This window comes from Amblyraja radiata, chromosome 5 (assembly GCF_010909765.2).
Source record: "Amblyraja radiata isolate CabotCenter1 chromosome 5, sAmbRad1.1.pri, whole genome shotgun sequence".
NCBI classification, from domain to species: Eukaryota; Metazoa; Chordata; class Chondrichthyes; order Rajiformes; family Rajidae; genus Amblyraja; species Amblyraja radiata.
The window spans coordinates 44445428-44470969 of NC_045960.1; the positions used below are offsets into that span (position 1 = coordinate 44445428).

Sequence of the window (25542 nt, forward strand, 5' to 3'; positions counted from 1 at the left end):
TACTCATCTTAAATTCCTACTACAACCTTTTAACCACATCAGTGGTGCGCATCTCAAGTGGAATCCCATGCACTTAATTTCACTATTACCGATACGATGGCAACCAGATAACTTACAGCACAGGCTTTTTTTACTGGGTTCCTTACAATTGGGTCCAAGTGCACAAAAAGTCTCCCCTCAGTCTCATTCTCATTCAGATCTCCTTGATATTTGTCATTTCCAAAGATATCTATGCTGAATACACTCAACTCAAGCTCTTCAACACTTAGCTAAATTTCTCTCTTGTTTTTGAGGTATCATAATGCTTGTTCTACATCCTGTCATCATTCCCTCCAGTTAAATATTTTTAGAACAAAGCCATCATCTTTATTCGTGCTGATTCCAGATGTAGTTTACAATCTAATAGTCAATCTGAAGGACAATCTGAAGGAAAAACTTAGATTGAGAACTCAGAAAATGTTGATCAAGACATGTTATGATATTGAGAAATGTGGAGGAGTTTGCTCACAGAAAAATGAGTAGAATTTGCCATTTACCCATCAAAAGATTGCAAGCTCAAATGCCACTCCTGACACGTGAGCACAAAAATCTTGACTCCCATTGCATTATTGAGCAACCACTGCAATGTGGAAGTAACACCAAGCATATATATTCATATCACATATATTTGGTTCCATGGACATCAATAGAAATGTTTGTGCAGAACAGAGTACAATTGTTGGACGATACTTTTTTGTGACTATTAGTGACTGTTTCTTGTTATTGTCCTTTTTCATTCACAATCACAATTTTGCCATAGAAATCGTGCGACATGAATGACAAAATAATTCATTAGCGAGATTTGATCAATATGTGTGGAACTTCTACATACATAAGACCAATGGCCCTTATTGCTTATAAATTAGATTTCTAAATTCAAAGTATGCAACCCATTCAAAACTCAATTCAGAAAGCTGTTCAACATTTGCACTTGCAATTGTCTGCAAAGAGGAGATCAATGCCAATGAAGGCAAGACAACTCAAAACGGAAGAAACCACAAACCTGATACAACTTGTCAATGGGAAAAATGAAGCAGCATAGTTGGTACTCCCACTTGAAAGGAGGAGCCATTACATTTACTGTTGTGTGAGTAAGCATCTTCATATAAAAAGCAACATGTATTGTTTCTGAAAAGACCTCTTCATCGGACCAACTATTTCATAGGATAAGTTATCGGGAGACTGAACTGAATCAAGATTTTGAGGATATAAAATATTGGTATGTTTGTCAAACTTTAACTGTCATTCTACTTGTACGGTACTATATCATTTATTCACAACATGTTACATTTCTGGAACCCTTCCTAAATGTGGAGTATATATATAATGCACAGGCAAACAGTTGTTAAGCAACACATGGTGTAACACATGCTTTAATTGTTGGTAGTTTTAAAAACTAAATGATTTTAATCTTTTGAACGTTTTCATGATGAACTATTTTTTAAAAACATATTATTTTGAAGTAGATATTTCACGTCATGCTATAAGTTTTATCTTTCACACGGTGCTATTCTTGATTTAAGATAATTACATTGGTTCACACCTTCCTTTCTATCATTATTTAAAAATTCTATAAATACTTTACAGATCTGAACAACAAACATGGCTCCAACAGAGGGTGTAATTCTGTTGCTATTAACTATCACCTTGGTCAATGGACTTGGATATTATAGGTATAATAATGCACACTATTCAACTGGTAAGTGTTCATGTTGTAGTAACTGTGTGGTTTAATTAAGCAAACTATTCCAAAATGAAAACATGGTGCAGCTCTATGAGGCTTCAGTTTTGTTCCTTGCTTCCAAATGATAGTTTTGGCAAATAACCTTTTAGTTTAGTTTTCTTCCCAATTCCATACCCAAAGCTTAGTTTACAATATCCTCATACACGGTTCTCAATTTGTGCATCACCAAAATGGGTAGACAAACCAATCATGCATTTTTCCAGACAGCATGGAATGCATAAGGAATCAGAATGACATGCTCTCCAATTTTCTGTCCCTCCCAAAGCTGAATACTTCACCAGCTTCTCAGACAACAAGGGTGAGCCTGGGTCACTCCTGTACAAACTTGCAGCCAAGCAATCACTGGCATAACATGCTTGTGCACTGCCTCGACAATACAAATCTATGAACATAGACACTATACGGAATAAATATTTGATCACCACAATTGCCAAATAATAAACAATACAAGACATGATATTTATGGATCAAGAAACATAGGAACAGCTTTTTTTTAATGGGCTATTTAAGGACAATTATTGTGATAAATAACTCAGCAAGTCACAAAATATTAATTTTGTTGCAGATGTTGTTATCATGCTGACCTATTTAAATTTCAATAGCATTGTTGATCTTCAAATGAACTTTCATGGGGAAAAAGCATCACCAAGAGATTTGTGAATGTTTGATACCAAATAAGTTGAATGACATAAAATATCTGATATGTGCAGAGGAGAGAAATCACAATAAAACCAATGAAAATGAGTATTTACACCAATCACTTTTTCATCTATTTTTAATATAAATTCCAGTTTGAATTCTGGTAGTTTAAAAAAAAATGTGCAGCAAAACTGGTTTCTTATATGCTCATACCAGAAATGGGAAAAGCCTTGTTTGGAGGAGATGAAAATGGGAGTGTAGGTATTAAATTGTAATAGATTCAATAGTGGTTGATGTTTTGAAGTTAAGTTCATATGGTTTTGTTATAAATATTGTTTTCAAACCCGTAAAGTGCATTGGATGATTTACAATAATGTGTTGGTGTTGATGTACATGGTCCATAAGTTTTACAGTTTAAAACTAACCAGTCTAAGCTAAACTAACATATTTGCATGTTAGCAAATTTCAGCAAACCGATTTAAAAGGCAGATATGAATTGGTAGAAATTAATGGGTTATGGATATTTAGTGGGAACTCAATAGCACTTATATAATCATAATTTAGTTGGACAGATAGAAGATACCTGTGATAATATACATGAAATAAGCAACAATCCAAAAGGAAAACAATTATGAAAAGTAATATTCTGAAAGTGTACTTTGAAGCCATTAAGTGATGTACAGAGTATAAGGCCACATTGAACGTGCAATTAAAAAATGAATAGTCCATAGGAATTCAATTCAGAATTTCTTCATTATCCCTCTGGCATTGATTGAAATGTTTAAAAAAAATGGATACAAGGATTAAAAGGACTGTGTAGAACATGTTATATTACTTTTTTTATATTGCTCCAGAAGCATAATAAGCCCAATTTTGGATGTAAAATTATTGTGATATGCTCAAGATTAATTCAAAAGATACAGGGAAAAAAATACTGGCTTCAGCGGGAAGAAAGAGTTAAAACCATGCATTTCATAATAGACAATAGACAATAGGTGCAGGAGTAGGCCATTGCACAATAGGTGCAGGAGTAGGCCATTGCACAATAGGTGCAGGAGGAGGCTATTCGGCCCTTAGAGCCAACTCCGCCATTCAATGTGATCATTGAGTATTATATAGCGCCTTGAGTATTAGAAAGGCGCTATATAAATCCCATCCATTATTATTATTATTGCTGATCATCCCCAATCAGTACCCCGTTCCTGTCTTCTTCTCATATCCCCCGACTCCGCTATCTTTAAGAGCCCTATCTAGCTCTCTTGAAAGTATCCAGAGAATCAGCCTCCACCGCCATCCGAGGCAGAGAATTCCACAGACTCGCAACTCACTGTGTGAAAAAGTGTTTCCTCATCTCCGTTCTAAATGGCTTACCCCTTATTCTTAAACTGTGGCACCTGGTTCTGGACTCCCCCAACATCGGGAACATATTTCCTGCCTCTAGCGTGTCCAAACCTTTAACAATCTTATATGTTTCAATAGGATCCCTCTCATCCTTCTAAATTCCAGAGTATACAAGCCCAGCCGCTCCATTCTCTCAGCATATGACAGTCCCACCCTCCCGGAAATTAACCTTGTAAACCTACGCTGCACTCTCTCAATAGCACAAATGTCCTTCCTCAAATTAGGGGACCAAAACTGCACATAATACTCCAGGTGTGGTCTCACTAGGGCCCTGTACAACTGCAGAAGGACCTCTTTACCCCTATACTCCTCCTCTTGTTATGAAGGCCATAAATACAAGGCCATGAAGGTCATGACAAAAATACAAATTCATATCTCACTGCTACTAAAATATATAGCCCACTCACAACTCGTGTAAATTCAGATCATTCTTGTGAATTGCATTTATCCTTGGAAAAGAACGAGAACAAATGACAGGATTTATAGAATCAGGACAAAATATCAATACGGTAATATCACTTGCACTCAATGTTCCAAGATTTAAACCAGAAACGGCATACTTTCACAATTTCAATATTGCTCTGGCAAAGTTTGCAAGAAATTGTAGGCAACTAGATTTTTTACAACCCCAAAGTTACAATTGAGAACAAAATAATACAAGTAATAAAACATTTCAGTTGCACCAATATATTCTCATTAAAAATGACATTCCGATCCTTAAAATTGTCTTTCATTTACCTTCCCAACCAAGGAGACAAGCAGAATACATGATCGCATCATGGACCATGGTCATTGTGGACTATTCTACATTGTTACTTTAGGGTTGTTAACGTAGCCTATTTGCACAATGTAAAATGCAATGTCTATCACTCATCATGCATTTATATATGCATGTCCTCCAGTATTTTCCACAGGAAGATGGGCTGGATTTCATCTTAATCGGATATTGTAAATTATGCCTCATGAAGGTGGTTGGTAGGATAATCAGGTGGGAATTGACAACCACATGTAAGAGAGAAGATTAGTGTGGAATGAGGGAATATATGGAATTGCTTTGAGAGTGTGCACAGACTCATTTAGCTGAATGGCCTCCTTTTATGTCATGAAGTATGCAATAAAATAGCATAGGACAAATTAATAGCATGCAATATACTGCACAGAGCAGCACGACAGTGGCCATGTTAAAAATTACATACAAATCCTTATTTTGACCATTCTGACTACTATCAAAGACAAGTACTATCAAAGACAAGATACTGAATAGATGTAAAAAATTAACGTAGGGGAGGGGGGCGGGGAGTCAAAGAATAAATGCAACATTTGCTTGCTACGTTTGCAAACAAGGGCACAGCTTTAGCCTACCACTATCATGTGATTATGAGAACCTGAAATGAGACAGAAAGCAATTACAAAAGAATAAATAAAGAAAAGTGCCAAGGTCTAATAAATTTGCATATGATTATCATGTAATCTCGCTGAAAAACATAGCTTGAGGATGGTTAATTCATTTCGAAAAAGTGTCCAATGTTTTAATGAACTACTGAAATAAGAAAATAAACTCTATATACTACAAAACTGGATTTTTTCCAAACTCCCTCACATATCAGTGATTTACAGAAATAGATATCCTAAATCCAACTCAATCAGATGCAAAAAATATCTCAAAATTATTCTATAGTGCAATGGGCTGGATCCACTTGGACCCCAGTCTGCAATCTGCATTCTCAAACTGGCCACATTCACCTGGATGGAAGCAGAGGATCTACCTTGCTCTCTCTCTCGTCACTTTGGAATTGGGCAACAATTGCTATGCCTCAGGTAGTACAAAGGCCCAGGAATAGGCCTTGTAGGCTATGGCAGGTCAAAGCTGAGGGTGGTGCTTTGGCTTCTGCCACAGCAGAGAGTTTATAAAAAACTGAAGGGCATGAAGATTAATGTAAGTTATTTGAACAATTTTAATTAATAAAGGTAATAAAGTAATTGCAAATCATTAAAAATCATTAAATTGAAGTGTTAAAAAAATGTATTCCATTCGCGAAAATCCTGACTGAAATACATGAGGTCTTCGACATTATATCAGTTTACACTGGACAGTAGAGGTCATTTCTAGTTTAGTGCCCAGTAACTACAGCAAGAGTAGTAAAATCTATCACCCAATTAGTCCCAGAGTATCTGCGTGTCCATATAAAACCAGGAGTCCGATTAACTCAGGTGTTTTCCTTTGGCCATCCATCCTTGACCCATTGACCCAAATGCTACACTCATTTGAAAAAAATTAAGGCAGGTGAATTAAAGAGCCAAGGAACGTACAAAACAATAAAGACCATGCAGGTATGAACATTTCCAATGAGGCGTCAGTTACTAGAATCTAATTATGGATAAAAAAGTGACCAGAAGGAAAATAAACCACTATAGTAATAATGAAACAAAAGAATCACTTTAAAGTTTAGACATCTATTATTCTTGAGGGTTCTCCTAATTTAAATTTCTTCACTGTTTTCCTTCCGGTTGATCCTTGTGATTTATTTCTTCTTTTCAACATTAGTCTCAGCAAAGATCATTGACCTCAGCCTTTCACCAAGGTTTCACAAATGAAACTTTTTAAAACACGGTTCACCAAAAAAAAAATTTCCAATTAAGAATAACAGATGCTATTATAATACAATTCTAAGTTGAATGGGAAAAATCCAACATTATTTGAAATACATTCAGACGCACAGTGTCTGCAGTCTTTTTAAGGTTAGAGAGTGTTTCAGTCTAATTGGTCTTAAGAAAGAATATTCTATTAGCTTCTTATAATTGACTGAACTTTATTGCCTTCCATCACAGTGAGAAATGTGGATTCCACTGTGGTGGATGTCTATGTTAAATTGTGTTAAATGGTATAGTTGGTTTTCACTTAGTGTGGCTGTATGGTAACTCATATTTCATTGTACCTTAGTTGGTTAAGTGACAATAAATACGAACTTGAACTTGAATGACAAGTTGTTTCTCTGCTCGTAATTGTATACATTTTAACCACATAGTGCTGACATGGCTTAGTCGGTAATAATCTTGCCTGACTCAGAAGGGTGTGGCGTAAAGCTCATGGTCAAAACAGACAGTTCAGTGCAACGAACGTGGCATTGTCAGTGGTTAGGGTGTTGGTGCGTTTGTACTAAATTCAGCCCTGAGCATTGATATTATAAAGAGGATTAAAAAAAAAAATTTAAACAAAAACTTACGCATGTATGATCACTACATGAGTATCATCAGTTAGCTGCTGGATCACAGAAAAAATATTTATTTAGTACAAATGATAAAATATTATTTAAAAAATGAATATCAATGCCAACCTGAAATGAAATAAAAACATAATTCCCAGTATTCAGCTGATAAACACATTTTCTTTTGTAAATAACAATGTATTTCCAAAATATGTATTTAAACAGAAAGAATACATAAAATAAGTCAATTTTAGCACTTCTCATAAGCAAAGCAATAAAAAAAATTGTAAAGTTTCCTTTTTTCTTTAAAGTGAGCTCATTTTTTTGTTTACCTTTTCATGTATAACTTGATTAAAATCAGTCACAAATATTTTTGATAGGCAAAGGCAAAGGAACAGTTACAATTAAAGCTACTAGTCACTGTTTTTTTTTTTAAAGCAATGAGAAAATAGTTGTGTCAAGTTGTTCTACCAGAGAAGTGAGGCAAACTAATTTTGCTGGAGTAGCTTTGAAGAGGAAAGTACAAACAAATAGTGCAATGTTGGGAATTCAGTTAGAAAAAATAATGCAATCAAATTATTACTTCTTTCTTAAATTGTGTAAATCTGACATTTCATTGTCCTTTTGAAGCTTCAACAAAAATCAAACACTGCCTTAGGAAGCAAAAGTTGTATTTGTTTTAATGATGTACAAAGTACAAACGCTGACTGCAACATCAGCTACATGTGAACAACTGAGAACATCTTAACCATCACATTTATATTCTACATAATTTCTTCCTCACTTCAAACATTAATGAACACAATATTCCACATAAGTTATTTCAGGACAGCCAAAAGATCACTTATTGCAACCCAATTCCAGATTTTACTTACGATACAATACGATATGATAGAACTTTATTTATCCCAGGAGGGAGATTAATTTGTACTTGTATATAAATCCAAAGTAAGAATGAAAGCATTGATAAAGTCCCACAGTATTTTATTGACTTTCCCCAAAACAGGTCATCGAAACACAGATAGAAGTGATGACAGCTCGGAAGAAAATCGAGGTTCTGTTATCTCAGTGAACAGAGGTGAGAAATAGGCTAACATTACACACAATATTAATAGAAACATAGAAAATAGGTGCAGGAGGAGGCCATTCGGCCCTTCGAGCCAGCACCGCCATTCATTGTGATCATGGCTGATCATCCCCTATCAATAACCCGTGCATGCCTTCTCACCATACCCTTGACTCTACTAGCCCCTAGAGCTCTATCTAACTCTCTCTTAAATCCATCCAGTGACTTGGCCTCCACTGCCCTCTGTGGCAGGGAATTCCATAAATTCACAACTCTCTGGGTGAAAATTTTTTTCTCACCTCAGTCTTAAATGACCTCCCCTTTATTCTAAGACTGTGGCCCCTGGTTCTGGACTCGCCCAACATTGGGAACATTTTCCCCGCATCTACCTTGTCCAGTCCTTTGATAATTTTATGTTTCTATAAGATAGCCCCTCATCCTTCTAAACTCCAGTGAATACAAGCCTAGTCTTTTCAATCTTTCCTCATATGACAGTCCCGCCATCCCAGGGATCAATCTCGTGAACCTACGCTGCACTGCCTCAATCACAAGGATGTCCTTCCTCAAATTAGGAGACCTAAACTGTACACAATACTCCAGGTGTGGTCTCACCAGAGCCCTATACAACTGCAGAAGAACCTCTTTACTCCTATACTGAAATCCTCTTGTTATGAAGGCCAACATTCCATTAGCTTTCTTCACTGCCTGCTGTACTTGTAAGCCAACTTTCAGTGACCGGTGTACAAGGACGCCCAGGTCTCGCTGCACCTCCCCCTTACCTAACTTAACCCCATTGAGATAATAATCTGCCCCCTTGTTTTTGCCGCCAAAGTGGATAACCTCACATTTATCTATATTAATGCATTGCAATCATTAATAGCATTAAGATTATTGTAGGGGAGTAAGACATCTGGTTTATTAATGGCTGTCTTCCGGATTAACATGCATTTCCTGTAATGCGTTTGTCCATCTACTCCCGTTATGCCTTTCTTTCACAATTAAACTGTGATCTGTTTTACTCACATTTTAATATGTCCTTCAGGTTAACTTGGTGCTCTATCACTTTCCACTGTGGTGTTGGGTGAACCATTCTGTACTCCAACATCCTACCTTTCCAATTCACTCAGATTTCCATCATAAATCTTCCCTTTGCAACTGCATCTTTCCACAAGCACTTGTCTCTCTATCTTTTTACAAATAGAGTTTTGCGTATCAAACATGATCATGATTTTTTTGCTTCAATATAGTCACAATGAAATCCATCTCCAATATGTGACTTACTTCAACTATCAAAATCAGGTCCCCTCCAGCTAACAAAGTCCTGAGTTTAATCAATCCTATATCTGTCTCTAATTGCAAAGCGATGGAAATCAAATCAGAATGGAATAGGGGTTAAAATAAAATACAAAATAATAGCTTGATTAGTACATTTTGAACAATGGAAAAAAAATGTGTTCCCTTTAGAAAGCTTCCAATCCAACTCAAATCACCTCAAAAGTGAACCAATGTCATAAGAAAATAAAACATAAATCAACAGCAACCTGTTACTCGTCTTGATGGGGAAGAATTCAGCTGTTCAGGCAATACGCCTGGTCCACCAATCCATTTGATTATGGGTGACCTGTTTCTCAGCTTCATTTATTGTCAAGTGTCTATAGAAATACTTTCATGTAAATCTCGCAATGTAATGTCCTTTTGATTATTTTCATCAGTATCTAAAGGATTCTGGAGAGGATTATTCCACTTTGTAGTTCATTTTGTCTAAATAAATGCTTCCTGACATCATCCTAAAACACTCTTGCTAACCTAAAGGTTATGACCCCTTGTCTGGAATCTCTTACCATTTCCTTTCTGTCTACCCTATATTATAATTAGATTGCACTTTCGTTTTCAAGAAAGTCTAAGATATGTAACATTTTACTTCGGAGTCACGTGAGTGACTACGTGAAGAACCCCGCCAGGACGCATGCGTGTCATATCGCTTTCACGCTTGCGAAACGACAGGCGGGGTGGAGCGTTCCCCCGCAGCGGTAAGTTTGAAACCGCGACCTGCAGGTAAGTGATTTACTCTGCGGTAGGTTTTTGTCCCGGCGCTGTTTTTACACAGGGGGGGAAGCTGGACAAAATAGTGTCCACAAGTGCTGCGAGTGAAGCTGGCTGGGGAGGACCGCGAAGTTGTGGGAGCCAGCAGCAGCTGAAGGCAAGAGACCCGTAAGTGGGATCAGCTGTGCCGACTTTTGGTCCCGCGCCGGCCAGAACACCACGGTCGGGCGGGAGACTATTCAGAAGTTGTATTTGTTTTAATGATGTACAAAGTACAAACGCTGACTGCAACATCAGCTACATGTGAACAACTGAGAACATCTTAACCATCACATTTATATTCTACATAATTTCTTCCTCACTTCAAATAATAATGAACACAATATTCCACATAAGTTATTTCAGGACAGCCAAAAGATCACTTATTGCAACCTAATTCCAGATTTTACTTACGATACAATACGATATGATAGAACTTTATTTATCCCAGGAGGGAGATTAATTTGTACTTGTATATAAATCCAAAGTAAGAATGAAAGCATTGATAAAGTTCCACAGTATTTTATTGACTTTCCCCAAAACAGGTCATCGAAACACAGATAGAAGTGATGACAGCTCGGAAGAAAATCGAGGTTCTGTTATCTCAGTGAACAGAGGTGAGAAATAGGCTAACATTACACACAATATTAATAGAAACATAGAAAATAGGTGCAGGAGGAGGCCATTCGGCCCTTCGAGCCAGCACCGCCATTCATTGTGATCATGGCTGATCATCCCCTATCAATAACCCGTGCATGCCTTCTCACCATACCGCTTGACTCTACTAGCCCCTAGAGCTCTATCTAACTCTCTCTTAAATCCATCCAGTGACTTGGCCTCCACTGCCCTCTGTGGCAGGGAATTCCATAAATTCACAACTCTCTGGGTGAAATTTTTTTCTCACCTCAGTCTTAAATGACCTCCCCTTTATTCTAAGACTGTGGCCCCTGGTTCTGGACTCGCCCAACATTGGGAACATTTTCCCCGCATCTAGCTTGTCCAGTCCTTTGATAATTTTATGTTTCTATAAGATAGCCCCTCATCCTTCTAAACTCCAGTGAATACAAGCCTAGTCTTTTCAATCTTTCCTCATATGACAGTCCCGCCATCCCAGGGATCAATCTCGTGAACCTACGCTGCACTGCCTCAATCACAAGGATGTCCTTCCTCAAATTAGGAGACCAAAACTGTACACAATACTCCAGGTGTGGTCTCACCAGAGCCCTATACATCTGCAGAAGAACCTCTTTACTCCTGTACTGAAATCCTCTTGTTATGAAGGCCAACATTCCATTAGCTTTCTTCACTGCCTGCTGTACTTGTAAGCCAACTTTCAGTGACCAGTGTACAAGGACGCCCAGGTATCGCTGCACCTCCCCCTTACCTAACTTAACCCCATTGAGATAATAATCTGCCCCCTTGTTTTTGCCGCCAAAGTGGATAACCTCACATTTATCTATATTAATGCATTGCAATCATTAATAGCATTAAGATTATTGTTGGGGAGTAAGACATCTGGTTTATTAATGGCTGTCTTCCGGATTAACATGCATTTCCTGTAATGCGTTTGTCCATCTACTCCCGTTATGCCTTTCTTTCACAATTAAACTGTGATCCGTTTTACTCACATTTTAATATGTCCTTCAGGTTAACTTGGTGCTCTATCACTTTCCACTGTGGTGTTGGGTGAACCATTCCGTACTCCAACATCCTACCTTTCCAATTCACTCAGATTTCCATCATAAATCTTCCCTTTGCAACTGCATCTTTCCACAAGCACTTGTCTCTCTATCTTTTTACAAATAGAGTTTTGCGTATCAAACATGATCATGATTTTTTTGCTTCAATATAGTCACAATGAAATCCATCTCCAATATGTGACTTACTTCAACTATCAAAATCAGGTCCCCTCCAGCTAACAAAGTCCTGAGTTTAATCAATCCTATATCTGTCTCTAATTGCAAAGCGATGGAAATCAAATCAGAATGGAATAGGGGTTAAAATAAAATACAAAATAATAGCTTGATTAGTACATTTTGAACAATGGAAAAAAAATGTGTTCCCTTTAGAAAGCTTCCAATCCAACTCAAATCACCTCAAAAGTGATCCAATGTCATAAGAAAATAAAACATAAATCAACAGGAACCTGTTACTCGTCTTGATGGGGAAGAATTCAGCTGTTCAGGCAATGCGCCTGGTCCACCAATCCATTTGATTATGGGTGACCTGTTTCTCAGCTTCATTTATTGTCAAGTGTCTATAGAAATACTTTCATGTAAATCTCGCAATGTAATGTCCTTTTGATTATTTTCATCAGTATCTAAAGGATTCTGGAGAGGATTATTCCACTTTGTAGTTCATTTTGTCTAAATAAATGCTTCCTGACATCATCCTAAAACACTCTTGCTAACCTAAAGGTTATGACCCCTTGTCTGGAATCTCTTACCATTTCCTTTCTGTCTACCCTATATTATAATTAGATTGCACTTTCGTTTTCAAGAAAGTCTAAGATATGTAACATTTTACTTCGGAGTCACGTGAGTGACTACGTGAAGAACCCCGCCAGGACGCATGTGTGTCATATCGCTTTCACGCTTGCGAAACGACAGGCGGGGTGGAGCGTTCCCCCACAGCGGTAAGTTTGAAACCGCGACCTGCAGGTAAGTGATTTACTCTGCGGTAGTTTTTTGTCCCCGCGCTGTTTTTACACAGGGGGGGAAGCTGGACAAAATAGTGTCCACAAGTGCTGCGAGTGAAGCTGGCTGGGGAGGACCGCGAAGTTGCGGGAGCCAGCAGCAGCTGAAGGCAAGAGACCCGTAAGTGGGATCAGCTGTGCCGACTTTTGGTCCCGCGCCGGCCAGAACACCACGGTCGGGAGGGAGACTATTCAGAATGGGGCCGTCGACTTTGACAAGTCGAAACGGCAGGAGGCGGGGTGGAACGACGTTCCCCCGTAGCGACAGTTTAAACCTGGACCTGCAGATAAGTGAAACTGCGGTCTTTATTCTCCCCATACTGTTTCACAGGTGGGGGAAACATGGAGAGGTGTGCAAACAATGGCAGGCGGCACCGGAATCACCCGTAAGGGAACAGCTGTGCCCGACTTCGCTCCCGCACTGGCCAGATTAAACACCATGGCTGGGCGGGAGACAATACAGAACGGAGCCGTTGGCTTTGACAAGTCAAAACGGCAGGAGGAGGGGTGGAAGACGTTCCCCCTTAACGGCAAGTTTTAAGCCTGGACCTGCAGGTAAGTGTTACTGCGGTCTTTATTGTTCCCATACTGTTCTACAGGTGGGGGAAACATGCACAAGGCAAAGAAGTCGGCCAGAGCTGCGACAAAGCTGGCGGGGGAAGACCGCGGAGTTGCGGACGCCAGCAGCGGCCGGCAGCACAGGAATCACCCGTAAGGGAACAGCTGTGCCCGACTTCGCCCCCGCACCGGTCAGATTAAACACTACGTCTGGGCGGGAAGGCAAGAAGAAAACCAAAAGAATCGTTGACTGATGAGTCCGACTTTGAGCAGCCGCGAGCGGCCAGCGACTGTGAGCGCTGGAGCCGGTTGGAGCGGCTTATGGAGTAGAGCTCCAACATGACAGACTCCGGGAGATGGAGTCTAGCCACCGTGGGGATATAAAAAACACCCACAGCAGCACCTTACGTAGGGCTGCACAGTTCATCTCCCTCGTCGGAGGGGAGTACTGGGGGGTCAATTCTGGGCTGACCCTGAAGAGGGGTTTTGATGAACAAAACTACAAGTGTGCAGGGGGTGCAGGAAGGCAAAATCTACTGGTCATGGTGTCCAAATACAGACAGCCAGACCACGATGGACACCACTGCAAAAATACTTGGGACCAGGAAACTGCGTATCCCTGAATGTTCCAGTCGTGGAAATAGCATCTGGAAACATGTCGGAGCAGGACTTAGGAAAGCCCTGGGGCTCATAAAGGCGACAACATTAAGGATCTCCTACAACCAAAGACAGCACCCTTATGCACCCACCAGCAGAACAAGAGAAGCTGGTGAAAGCTCATAGGCCGGGCATACAGGACAGTGGTCTTCTAGACCATAGCCCAGACCGACCTTCCTGGAAGATGCGCAAACCCCCAACCCAAAAACAAACCCAGACACCGGCGCCTCAACCTCCACGAAGACCACGCAGAAGAAGCAAACTTCCACTGGTAACAATGGAGGTAGGTGGGTCTGGTCCCTTACAAATTATAGGAAGAGTGGATAATACACACATTGGTGGGAGATTACACTCTTTTGGATACATGGTGTATATCAACTACAGACACTTATATCCTAAGCAGTATCCAGGGATATACCATTGAATTGTGCAAAAGGGGTAATGGGTTAACCCAACACAATTGGCTGGAATTTGTGTCTTATATCTTTACCAAACACTAAATAGATGGTGACCATCGCATCATCATCGAATTGACCAAATTGAATACATTGTACTATATATTCAGTACAAAATGGGAACTGGTAACTGCTAAAGGACTGATTTCTAAAGGCTACTCCATGGCTAGCATCGACTTAAACGATGCTTACTATCAGTGCCTACACGGACTGATCACAAACGTTATTTAAAAAAATTCAACTGGATGGGGCAGCTCTGGCAGTATAGAGCTCTACCAAATACATAATCATATGATCATACTAATTGTGGGCATAACTTTGGAGTTGGCCTAACTAGCTGTAATAGCCACCATACAATTGGGTGAAAACTGGGGTTATCATCCATCCAGTTAAATCTAAACTAACGCCTACCAACATAATGGATTATTTGGGGTTCACTATTGACAGCTCACATGTCGGTGACTTTACCAAAGGACAAGGCTACAGTCTTAACTGAGGCCTGCAACAACCGCACTGACATCAGTGAACCGTCTATCAGATTGGTAGCAAGTATAATTGGCATATAGTGTCTGCCTTTCCAGCCACACAATTTGGACCTTTGTATTACCAAAAATCTACAAAGGGCAAAATATAAACACTCTAAGTTAATACTGGTCATTTCGACAGACCAATAAGCCACCAATCAAAGCTTATGGAATTAAAATGGTGGAGGGATAACATTCGGCATTGTTCCAACCCTATCGTTATCAGCAAACCCTTAGTGGTGCTACAAACTGATGCCAGTGCGCTTGGTTGGGGTACTACCAATTTCCATCTCCATCTGTGGAGGTAGATGAAAGGCACAGGAGGCATCATTATCACAGTCACTGGGCATAAACTACCTGGAAATGTGGGGTGCGTTCTATGGCCTAATGTCATACTGCTCTGGGATAAATCACCAGCATGTTAGACTACAGAGTGACAATCTGACTAATACAATTTGGTAATGGTGTATCCAGAGAAATATTGGAATATCAGCTACTTACCTACCAGGTAACCCAAAATTCAGTGACAGACATCAGGTCACGCAAATTCAATAACATAAGACTTAATCACCTGTTACCAAACTGTGTTTCTTGGGAACCAGACCCTGGGACAGCAGGGACAGATGCTTTTCACTGCATTGAGGGGGCAATTGTTTATCTATGCATTCCCTCCTTTTCTGCATCATCAGTTGGGTATTACGAAAAATACAACAAGACTCAGCGTCTGTTAATTGGTAGCGCCGATTGGCCTACTTAACCATGGTTCCCTGTGAAACTCAACATGGGTTTTAACTATGTATCACCATCCTGAAACAACCAGATTATTGGTTCATCCCGTAACAGGGGAACCCATCCATGTAAAAAAAAAACAGACCTATCAATTTGTAGAGTCTAAAGAAACCTCTACTGCAACTGGGACTGGCGGACCGAACATTGAACATTATCTCAGCGGGCCACAGACAGTCCACCAAACAACTACATCTGGTATACATCAGGAAATGGGAGATATATTGTCACAGAAACAACATCACCTACAGTTCGATGAACATAACGTCTGTTCTGGAATTCCTGGCAGGCCTCCATTATGATGAGGGGCTCAGTTACAGTGCCATTTACTGCGCCAGAAGTGCCTTTTCAACATATCTATGGCGAGGATCAGAGCGTCATTCTGTTGGGACTCACCCCTGGTAACCAAACTTATGAGGGGAATTTTTAATATCAATCCCCCAATAACCAGGTACTCTCTAAAATGGGATATGAGTATTGCCCTAACGTTGCTAAGGAATTGGTCTCCAGCAACAGCTCTGTCCCTGCAAAGACTGACGCACAAAACAGTCATGCTGATGGCTTTGGTCACGGCACTAAGGGTACAGTCATACATAAGTTAAGGCTGGACTATATGACTTCTTCAACAGGAATATAACGTTTCATATTACGAATTAGTCAAACAGAAGAGACCGGGATCATCAGGCCTCAAAATAGAATTTAGGGATTACCCTACAGATATCGTCTCTGTATAATAAGACAATTATTGTTATATATGGAGAACACCAAAAACATCTGAGGCTATGAGATGGCACTACTAATCAGCCACAAACAACCCACAAAAAAGTGTCGGTTCAAACTATTTCCAGATGGCTGAAACAGGTTTTAACAACAGCTGGGGTGGATACTAACATATTCAAATCTTATTCCACCAGGGCTGCAGCTACATCAGCAGCTATGGAGTTGGATGTACCAATGAACCAAATCCTCGAGACAGCAGGATGGATCAGGGGAAAATGTTCCAACTATTCTACCACAAACCAGTAGTTAAACTGGAACTTTGCAGAGCCAATTTTAAGTTCTGTAATATAATTTCACCCCATAAATAGGGGCTATAATTTGTTAACAATTTATCATGGATTTCAATGTTGGATTCATGTCTAAATATGTTAACACAGTTCCTCCCACAGTCAATTAAGGCAGATCTGATGCATGGACTCGTTTCCACGGCATGAAATCACAGAGCTTTGAAATCTTCACGTAGTCACTCACGTGACTCCGAAGTAAAATAGTAAGATTAAACGAGAACTTACCAGTTCGAAGTTTGATCGTTATTTTATGAGGAGTACGTTGAGGGAATATCGTGCCCTCCGCTCCCACCCTTGATCATATACTCAACTGGTATTTTCTTCTTTAATCTTACTATGTTCAGTCATTACAGTTATCTGTGATTTCACACCGCTGCTTTGAAGAATGACACGCATGCGTCCTGGCGGGGTTCTTCTTCACGTATTCCCTCAACGTACTCCTCATAAAATAACGATCAAACTTCGAACTGGTAAGTTCTCGTTTAACCTTACTATAATCGTACAATCCGACTTGTCTGATCAGACAATTCAACCAATACTACTTCTCACCATGCCCTTATGGGCCTGTCCCACTAAGGCAATTTTTCAGCGGACTGCCGGCGACTGTCAAGTTGCCGGCACTCGCCTGAAAAACCAGGAACTAGAACAGCGACTGTCTGAGTGGGACACACACACAAACACATCGCAAAGGCGGGGGCCAGGGCAAGCGGGGGAGCGCTGTCTAAAAAATTCCCACAGTGCAAAGCCAAGGTGATACAGAAGCACACCGCGATGAACAGGAAGGTTGACGCTGTAATAAAGACAGCTAAAGCTCAGTGTACGGTAAGTCTTTTAAAATAGGGGGGGAGAGGGGGGAGAAGTGGGGAGAAGGAGGGAGAAGGAGTAGAGACGGAGGGAGAAGGAGTAGAGAAAACTTTTAAGAAGCCAGAGATACACGGCTGTGAGGTTTGGCAGACATTTTACATCACTGATCGGTTCCTTGTTTCTGAAATCTACTGCTTACCTTTTTTTCCCCCCAATGAGCTAATTAAATTCACTGGTCAGCACCGGCTCCAACCTAAGAGAACCTCCGAGAACCTTGACCTCTAGGCAACCCACTTAGACCTCCTTGCAACCCACCTACCGCTCGAGAATTCTCGCTAAACTCCATGGCGACTTCATTTTAGCCGCCACTAATTTTTCAACGTTGAAAAATTCTCGGCGACCATAATGAGGCCGCAACTAGTTCCTGAAATGTGGAACTCCTCACGACCATGAAGGCGACTCCCCGGCAACCACCCGCGAACATGTGGCAAACTGCAAAGTCTCCTGCAGCTATATCAACATCTATATCAAAGAGTACATTGTAACAGCTAATATCTGTTATTGCAACAAAGGTAAAATTTAATCACTGCAAGTCAGTGGGTCCTGATAATATTTTGTATGACATTATAAAACTACTTTTTTTCTCTGAAACTCTTTAGTCTTAATAGCAGATTTAAATTAAAGAGAAAGAGAAAGAAAGAGAACAACCACCATTAAACAAAAATAATTATAAAACAATCTATTCAATAACAAATATTGAATTAATGAGAAGATATAAATCAATCTAAACGTCTGTCTAGTGTTGACGCAAGCTCGAATATACTACTTTACCCTAAAACTTGTTTCAATACCATCACATCTTGAATATTCCATTTCATCAGAAGCAAGGTTAGGTATTCAACTTTAACTGCTTCTGAGAGATATATTGAACACCAACTCATGCACTGCCGAGAACAATGGGTATGGGGGGTCACCGAGAACAAAGAGGGACCATTGGTATTTGTATACTTTGTAACTTTGTCAGTGCCCTATACGTGGCGACTCTTTGCATACCATAAGTATGGCATGCCTAAAATATTGTTGTCCATGTCTCTATGACGGTTAAGTTTTAGTTTATTGACACAGTGTGATATTCGAGTTGTGCATAGAATTTGGATAATTGTTTATAAACTGTATATATGTGTGTTTGCGTGTGTGCATATGGGTGTATATATGTATGTATGTGGCTTATGTATGGATATATGTTGTATGTATATGTTTGTGTATGTGTGTGTATATATATATATATAAAAATATATATATATATGTAGCTGAGATAAAGTGAACATGATAATAAAGCATCAATAAATAAGTCCAATAGAATGAGTACTGGAGACACGTGCTCCTGCTGTACTACCAACACACACGCCCACCAAAAACCCCTATGAAACACATAATGCTGTAAGATCATGTATGTAGTTACAGTATCTCAGCACCATTGAGAACTTCTCTATCCTCCTACACCATCTGGAAGTATTGTGTGCAGTTTTGGTCTCCAAATTTGAGAAGGACATTCTTGCTATTAAAGGAGTGCAGCGTAGGTTCACAAGGTTAATTCCCGGGATGGCGGGACTGTCATATATTGATAGAATGGAGCGGCTGGGCTTGTACACTCTGGAATTTAGAAGGATGAGAGGGAATTCTTATTGAAACATATAAGATTATTAAGGGATTGGACACGCTAGTTCTGGACTCCCCCAACATGTTCCCGATGTTGGGGGAGTGCAGAACCAGGGGCCACAGTTTAGAACAGAGATGAGGAAAAACTTTTTCACCCAGAGAGTTGTGAATCTGTGGAATTCTCTGCCTCAGAAGGCAGTGGAGGCCAATTCTCTGGATGCTTTCAAGAGAGAGTTAGATAGAGTTCTTAAAGATAGTGGAGTCAGGGGATATGGTGAGAAGGCAGGAACGGGGTACTGAATGTGGATGATCATCATGATCACATCGAATGGCAGTGCTGGCTTGAAGGGCCGAATGGCCTACTCCTGCATCTATTGTCTATTGTTAATGGGTCATTTGAAACCCAGAGGAAACAGTCCTGAGATAATCAAAAAGCAACGTTTGTTAACTGGGGATAGACACAAAAAGCTGGAGTAACTCAGTGGTACAGGCAGCATCTCCGGAGAGAAGGAATGGGTGACGTTTCGGGTCGGACCCTTCTTCAGTCTGACCCAAAACATCACCCATTCCTTCTCTCCAGAGATGCTACATGGCCCGCTGAGTTACTCCAGCTTGTTGTGTCAATCTCCGGTTTCAACCAGCATCTGCAGTTCCTTCCTACACATTTTGTGTGTTAATTGAGACTGGGGCTTACAAAAAAAAATGCATATGTTGGAAATCAGAAATAAAAACAGAAGATTCTGGCGATACCTACTATACAACTAACAATTTCAGTTTTTATTTTACTAATTTTGGTCAGTCTGAAGGGATAGGTAAAAAAAATCCACAGAAACTCAAATAGCTAAAAGTAGATACAGCTTCATACTAAAGAGCAAACCAAGCACTGGGCTGATTTTGTGAAGGGGGTCAGGTGTCAAAATCAGAGGATTTACCTGGCTACGATTCATAGCATAATGAAAGGGTTTCACTGGGTAAATATGGATGTTTCTTCTGTTGGTAGTTACACAATCAGTTCCTGAAATTATTGCCAAAGGCATAGACTGTAAATTTAGAGACCTGTTTTCAGTAAATGTTATTGCTGGAAAGATGCAGAGAAGATTTACAAGGATGTTGACAGGATTTGAGGGCCTGAGCTATAGTGAGAGTTTGAATAGGTTAGGACTTTATTCCTTGGAATGCCGGAGGATGAGGGGTAATCTTAGAGGTGTATAAGATCATGACAGGATTAGATAGGATAAATGCTGTCTTTTTACCCAGAGTTGGGGGATCAAGAACCAGAGGACATAGATTTAAGGTAAGGGGGGAAAGATTTAATAGGAACTTGAGGGGCATTTTTTTTTAATACATAGGGTAGTAAGTATATGGAATGAGTTGCCAGTGGAGGTAGTTGAGGCAGGTACTATCACAACATTTTAGAAATATTTGGACCGGTACATGGATAGGAAAGGTGTGGATGGACTTGGGCCAAATGCAGGCAGGTGGGACTATGTCGATGGGGCAAGTTGGGCCAAAGGACCTGTTTCTGCACTGTGACTCTAAATGCAACTGTTTAAATAAATACTGTAATAAAAAGCACCAGTCAGGCAAAGTAACAATGAAACCATTGTTATGTCACAAAAATCCATCTCCTTCATTCATGTGCTTTAGGTAAGGAAATCTGCCATCCTTATCTGGTCTACAGCTCTGGACCCTGAATATTCAAGGGATAGTTAAGAATTAACTATCATTAGTTCATTCTGAACTATCCTTTGAAACAGCCTCACAAGCTACTCAGTTTAGAGGCAATGAACACTGAACAATAATCAGGAATAGCCAATAGACCCTCAATTATCAAATAAACAAATTAAATAAAAACATACGGGATAGGCCAATATTAAGAACAATAAACATAAAATTAGCAACATGGAATTCAGGCGAAACATATTGTCCAATCAGCAATAAAAATATGAAATTCACTCCTTTGAAAAACAAGTTTACCATGAAAAAATATATTGGCACTTATTTAATGGTAAAAGTAGTTTTAATGTTATGGAGCATATAAGAAAATAAAGTATTTGCTTTCCATCTTAGTGCACAAAGTTAATCTATAGGTGGCTGCAGATTTGCAATCAATTAAGTACTTCTTAAAACATTGTCATGTTGGTGTACAGAAATAAAGGTAATTTATGCACTGCAAATTTCCACAAATGCAGTAATGATCTCATACTTCTAACATTTAAGGTATATCTGTTGTTCTAAGGTTTATTCTGAGAAAGCCTGATGAATCTTTTATTTCCACCAGAGATGATGGGTTTGCCCACTGTTCAATGCGACATCTAAATGAAGCCATCGCTGACATCCTGGCATTATTTTATGACATTCACTCAACCTCCATCATTCTTCACAAAACTTGCTAATGTCTGCTTCTTTACCAGTATAGTTCATGCTACCAAAATTACTCATTTTTGTAAACATGAGGGGAAAACGATCAAAATTGGGTAGAAAAGAATTGCAGATGCTGGTTTACACCGAATATAGACATAAAATGCTGGAGTAACTTAGGGGTACAGGCAGCATCTCTGGATAGAAGGAGTGGGTGATGTTTCGGGTCAAGACCCTTCTTCAGACTGAAGAAGACTGAAGCTGAAAAAGGGTCTCAACCCGAAACCTCATCTATTCCTTCTATCATGGGATGCTGCCTGTCCTGCTGAGTTACTCCGGCATTTTGTGTCTATCTTCACATTATTGGGCATTGTTTATTTATTTCTCTAAAATGTACATCCCAGAAAAATTAAGGTAAAAATTGAAATCAGAGTAACCCTTAAAATGAAGTGCCGAACAATGTAAATATTGTCTGTACCTTTATCTAAATCAGATTTGTTTGTTTTGTATTAACAGCCAGATGGCATCGAGGACCACCAGGTCCACCAGGACTACGTGGTCAACAAGGTCCACCAGGATACTCTGGAAAAACAGGCACTGGAGTTCCAGGACCACCAGGTCGTTCAGGGCAACCAGGCCCACAGGGGCTCCCTGGCCTAGGAAAGCAGGGTGTTCCAGGAGCACCAGGAAAGTCAGGTGAAATAGGCTATCCTGGACCAAAAGGGATTATGGGATCACATGGCATGCAAGGACAGAAAGGCTCAGCAGGTCCAAGAGGATTTCCAGGGCCAAATGGGTTGTCGCTTCCTGGTAAACCGGGTGAACTAGGGCCACGGGGTGCTCCTGGACCTACAGGCCCACCTGGAAAAATAGGAGAAGCAGGGTATCCTGGTCCAATTGGTGAAAAGGGAGAAAGAGGAGTTGGAATACCAGGGCCTACAGGTGAGAGTGGTACACCTGGGCCACCAGGGCCACAAGGAGTTCGCGGTGAAGCAGGATACGGCAAACCAGGATCCTCAGGCCTTCCTGGCAAACCTGGAGAAAAAGGTGAAAAGGGATTACCAGGTTCACATGGTTACTCTGGTAAACCAGGTCAAAAAGGCCCACCTGGATTACCTGGACCCCCAGGTATTGGAAAGCCTGGAGTGGTTGGCATACCAGGGTCTCCAGGATCTCCTGGTCCCACTGGTCTTCTTGGTCCCCGAGGATTGCCAGGTGAGCCCGGACTTCCTGGTTTTGGGAGAACAGGCCCACCAGGGCTTAAAGGAGATACGGGTGCACCAGGCCCAGCTGGATACCCAGGAGACAAAGGTGAACCAGGTGTTCCAGGCAATCCAGGTGCCTCTGGACTTTTAGGACCATCTGGTCCACGTGGTCCTCAGGGTCTACGAGGTGCACCTGGTGTACCTGGTACAACAGGAGCTAAAGGGGCAGCAGGACCTGCAGGAACTCAAGGATATCAAGGACCAAAGGGTGACGTGGGTCCCGGGGGTGCCCCAGGAAAATCAGGAATTTCAGGAGAACCTGGCATGCCTGGGTCACAAGGCCCGCCTGGACCACTTGGCCAAAAAGGAGCCATTGGACCCACTGGGTCTCCTGGCATAACAGGAGAAACTGGTTCTCCAGGTTTTCCAGGGCCACCAGGATTCTCAGGTGAGGTTGGAGTGAATGGTCCTCCTGGCCCTTCTGGCTCAATAGGCCCACCTGGTTATCACGGACCCCCAGGCTTCCCTGGAGAAAAAGGAGATCCCGGACCTCCAGGGCCACCTGGACCACCAGGTCTTTCTTCTGGCTTTAATGAAAAGTTACTTCATGGACCACCAGGCCCGGAAGGCCCAGAAGGTCGTCCAGGTCCACCAGGGCTTCCTGGTCCACCAGGGCCTCCAGGGGAAGGTGCACAACCAGGAAAATATGGGGGCTTTAATGGTTACATAACACCAGGAGTCCCAAATTCATATCCAGCTTTCTCGGCCATTCTTTCAGAATCTTTTCCAGCAGCAAGGCGACCTATAGCATTTGACAAAATACTAACCAATCAAAATAATGATTATGATCCATCAACTGGAATATTTAGCTGCAAAGTGCCAGGCATCTATCAATTTACTTACCATTTGCAAGTCAAAGGGGGAAATGTATGGGTTGGTCTGTTCAAAAATAATGAACCCATAATGTACACATATGATGATTATACAGAAGGTTATGTTGACCAAGCCTCAGGAAGTGCTCTAGTACACTTACGAGAAAATGACCAAGTTTATCTTGAGTTACCTTCAGTTGAGTCGAATGGTGTATATTCTTCTGATTATATGAATTCATCCTTCTCAGGATTTTTAATTAGTCAAACTATTTGATGCCCATCATCCATCCTGGCAATTCCCCCAGTCACCTGCCATCACTCACAATTACCCCACCTCCACCATAAATAGCTGCAAGTAGTTCATGCATGTTCAAGGAGTGCTCACAATGCACACAGAATACATCAAAAGCACTCTATATCTAAAATGTTATGGGGCTTTTGCTGAAGATGGTGAATAAACATAGCACATATCCCAGCCCCTATCTAGACACGTGGGCTGTGGTTGAAATTCATTTCCACGGTATGTATCAAACTGGCATATTACTACATAGGACTAAATGGCAGATTCTTCAGTTTCAGTAACATTCATAGAAAATACACCACAAAAAGCACCACTGTTTCAAAGGGGAGTTAGTATCACTCAGTCATCTCCATCCTACCAAAGAACAACAGCAGAGAATTGCCATTACTCTTACCTAAAATGTATCTCTTCCAGAATTTATTATTATCTGTCACATTATAATTTACTGAGATTCCTTGACTAAATGTATACAGTTTTAGTCCATGTACCAGCAAGCATCCGTATAGCTTCAGAAGGAATCTTGAGGTGTTCCTAGAGAATCACAACATTCAGCCATGTCTCGTGTCAGCAGGAAAATAAAGAACCCATTGTCATGCTGAATTAGGTTGCAAGTACCAAGTGCAAGTAGTGTGAAAAGCACTGTAAAACAATTAGAACAGGTTTTCTAATTTTAATTTTCTTAAAATGAAATGTCACAAAACAAATGGACATTTAAATAAAACTTGTACTTTTTTGCACAGGCTTATATGTAAAGCCAATCTAACCTACTTCAATAATTATAGATTTGAACCATTCTTAGGATACAAATTACTTACTCCACATTTAAATCCCAGAAAGGTGCTTTGGTTGATAGAGACTTTTAACAATTTACAAATAAAAGGAATCAACTGGCAACCTTGTACAATGAAAAACCATGTTGAACTTTTTTTTAATAAACGCAAGGCTCTACTGTCCAAAATTATACTAGAAACTGTACTGAAAGCAATAATAGCCAGAAAGCTTTATATTATGTCAAAATGTGTATTTTATATATTAAAAAAATAAAATTGTTTATGATACTCCTCTGAATGGCAATTGCTTTTGTTCAACCAAATAATAGAAAATAGCTACTAGAGCTGTTTAATCATTATAAATTTGGATAAACTGAGCAGCAGATTGGCAAGAGGGGCCCATGACAATTACTTCTCTTTCACAAACCTATGCCCTCTAGTTCTTGATTCCCCTACCTGGGAAAACAGACTATGCGTTCATCCTTTCTACTCCCTCATGCCAAACAAAGCTCTCCATAGTAATTTAGTACATGTGACAATAATGCACTAAATGTAAACTTAAATCTTCAGAAGATCACCCCTCTGCCTTCTGCTCTCTGTGGAATAAAGTCCTTGCCTACTCAACCTCTCCCTTTAGCTCAGGCCACGAGT

The 25542-nt window shown here is 40.3% G+C and overlaps 2 protein-coding genes across 4 annotated transcripts in view; one reads left to right on the forward strand and one right to left on the reverse strand.

Moving 5' to 3' along the window:
• Nucleotides 1–25542, reverse strand: part of nt5dc1 (5'-nucleotidase domain containing 1) — a 492890-nt gene that overhangs the window by 263306 nt on the left and 204042 nt on the right. The gene's annotated exons all lie outside the window — the stretch shown is intronic.
• Nucleotides 1121–25171, forward strand: LOC116973239 (collagen alpha-1(X) chain-like). 3 transcript variants are annotated; one of them, XM_033021122.1, is made up of 4 exons: nucleotides 1121–1258; nucleotides 1627–1738; nucleotides 8036–8107; nucleotides 22260–25171. In XM_033021122.1, exons 2-4 carry the CDS (start codon nucleotides 1642–1644, stop codon nucleotides 24092–24094), a joined length of 2004 nt encoding a protein of 667 aa, XP_032877013.1. In that variant the 5' UTR covers nucleotides 1121–1258; nucleotides 1627–1641; the 3' UTR covers nucleotides 24095–25171. The 3 variants fall into 3 exon arrangements, with proteins under 3 accessions (XP_032877013.1, XP_032877015.1, XP_032877014.1); XM_033021124.1 differs by lacking the exon at nucleotides 8036–8107; XM_033021123.1 differs by lacking the exons at nucleotides 1121–1258; nucleotides 1627–1738; nucleotides 8036–8107 and adding an exon at nucleotides 10632–10794.

Bases quoted from the DNA above. Each gene is read 5' to 3' on its own strand.
- LOC116973239 (XM_033021122.1), top strand. From the start codon at position 1,642: ATGGCTCCAACAGAGGGTGTAATTCTGTTGCTATTAACTATCACCTTG. The intron at 1,739-8,035 runs GTAAGTGTTCAT...TCCCCAAAACAG, and splicing joins TAATGCACACTATTCAACTG to GTCATCGAAACACAGATAGA. The intron at 8,108-22,259 runs GTGAGAAATAGG...TTGTATTAACAG, and splicing joins TGTTATCTCAGTGAACAGAG to CCAGATGGCATCGAGGACCA.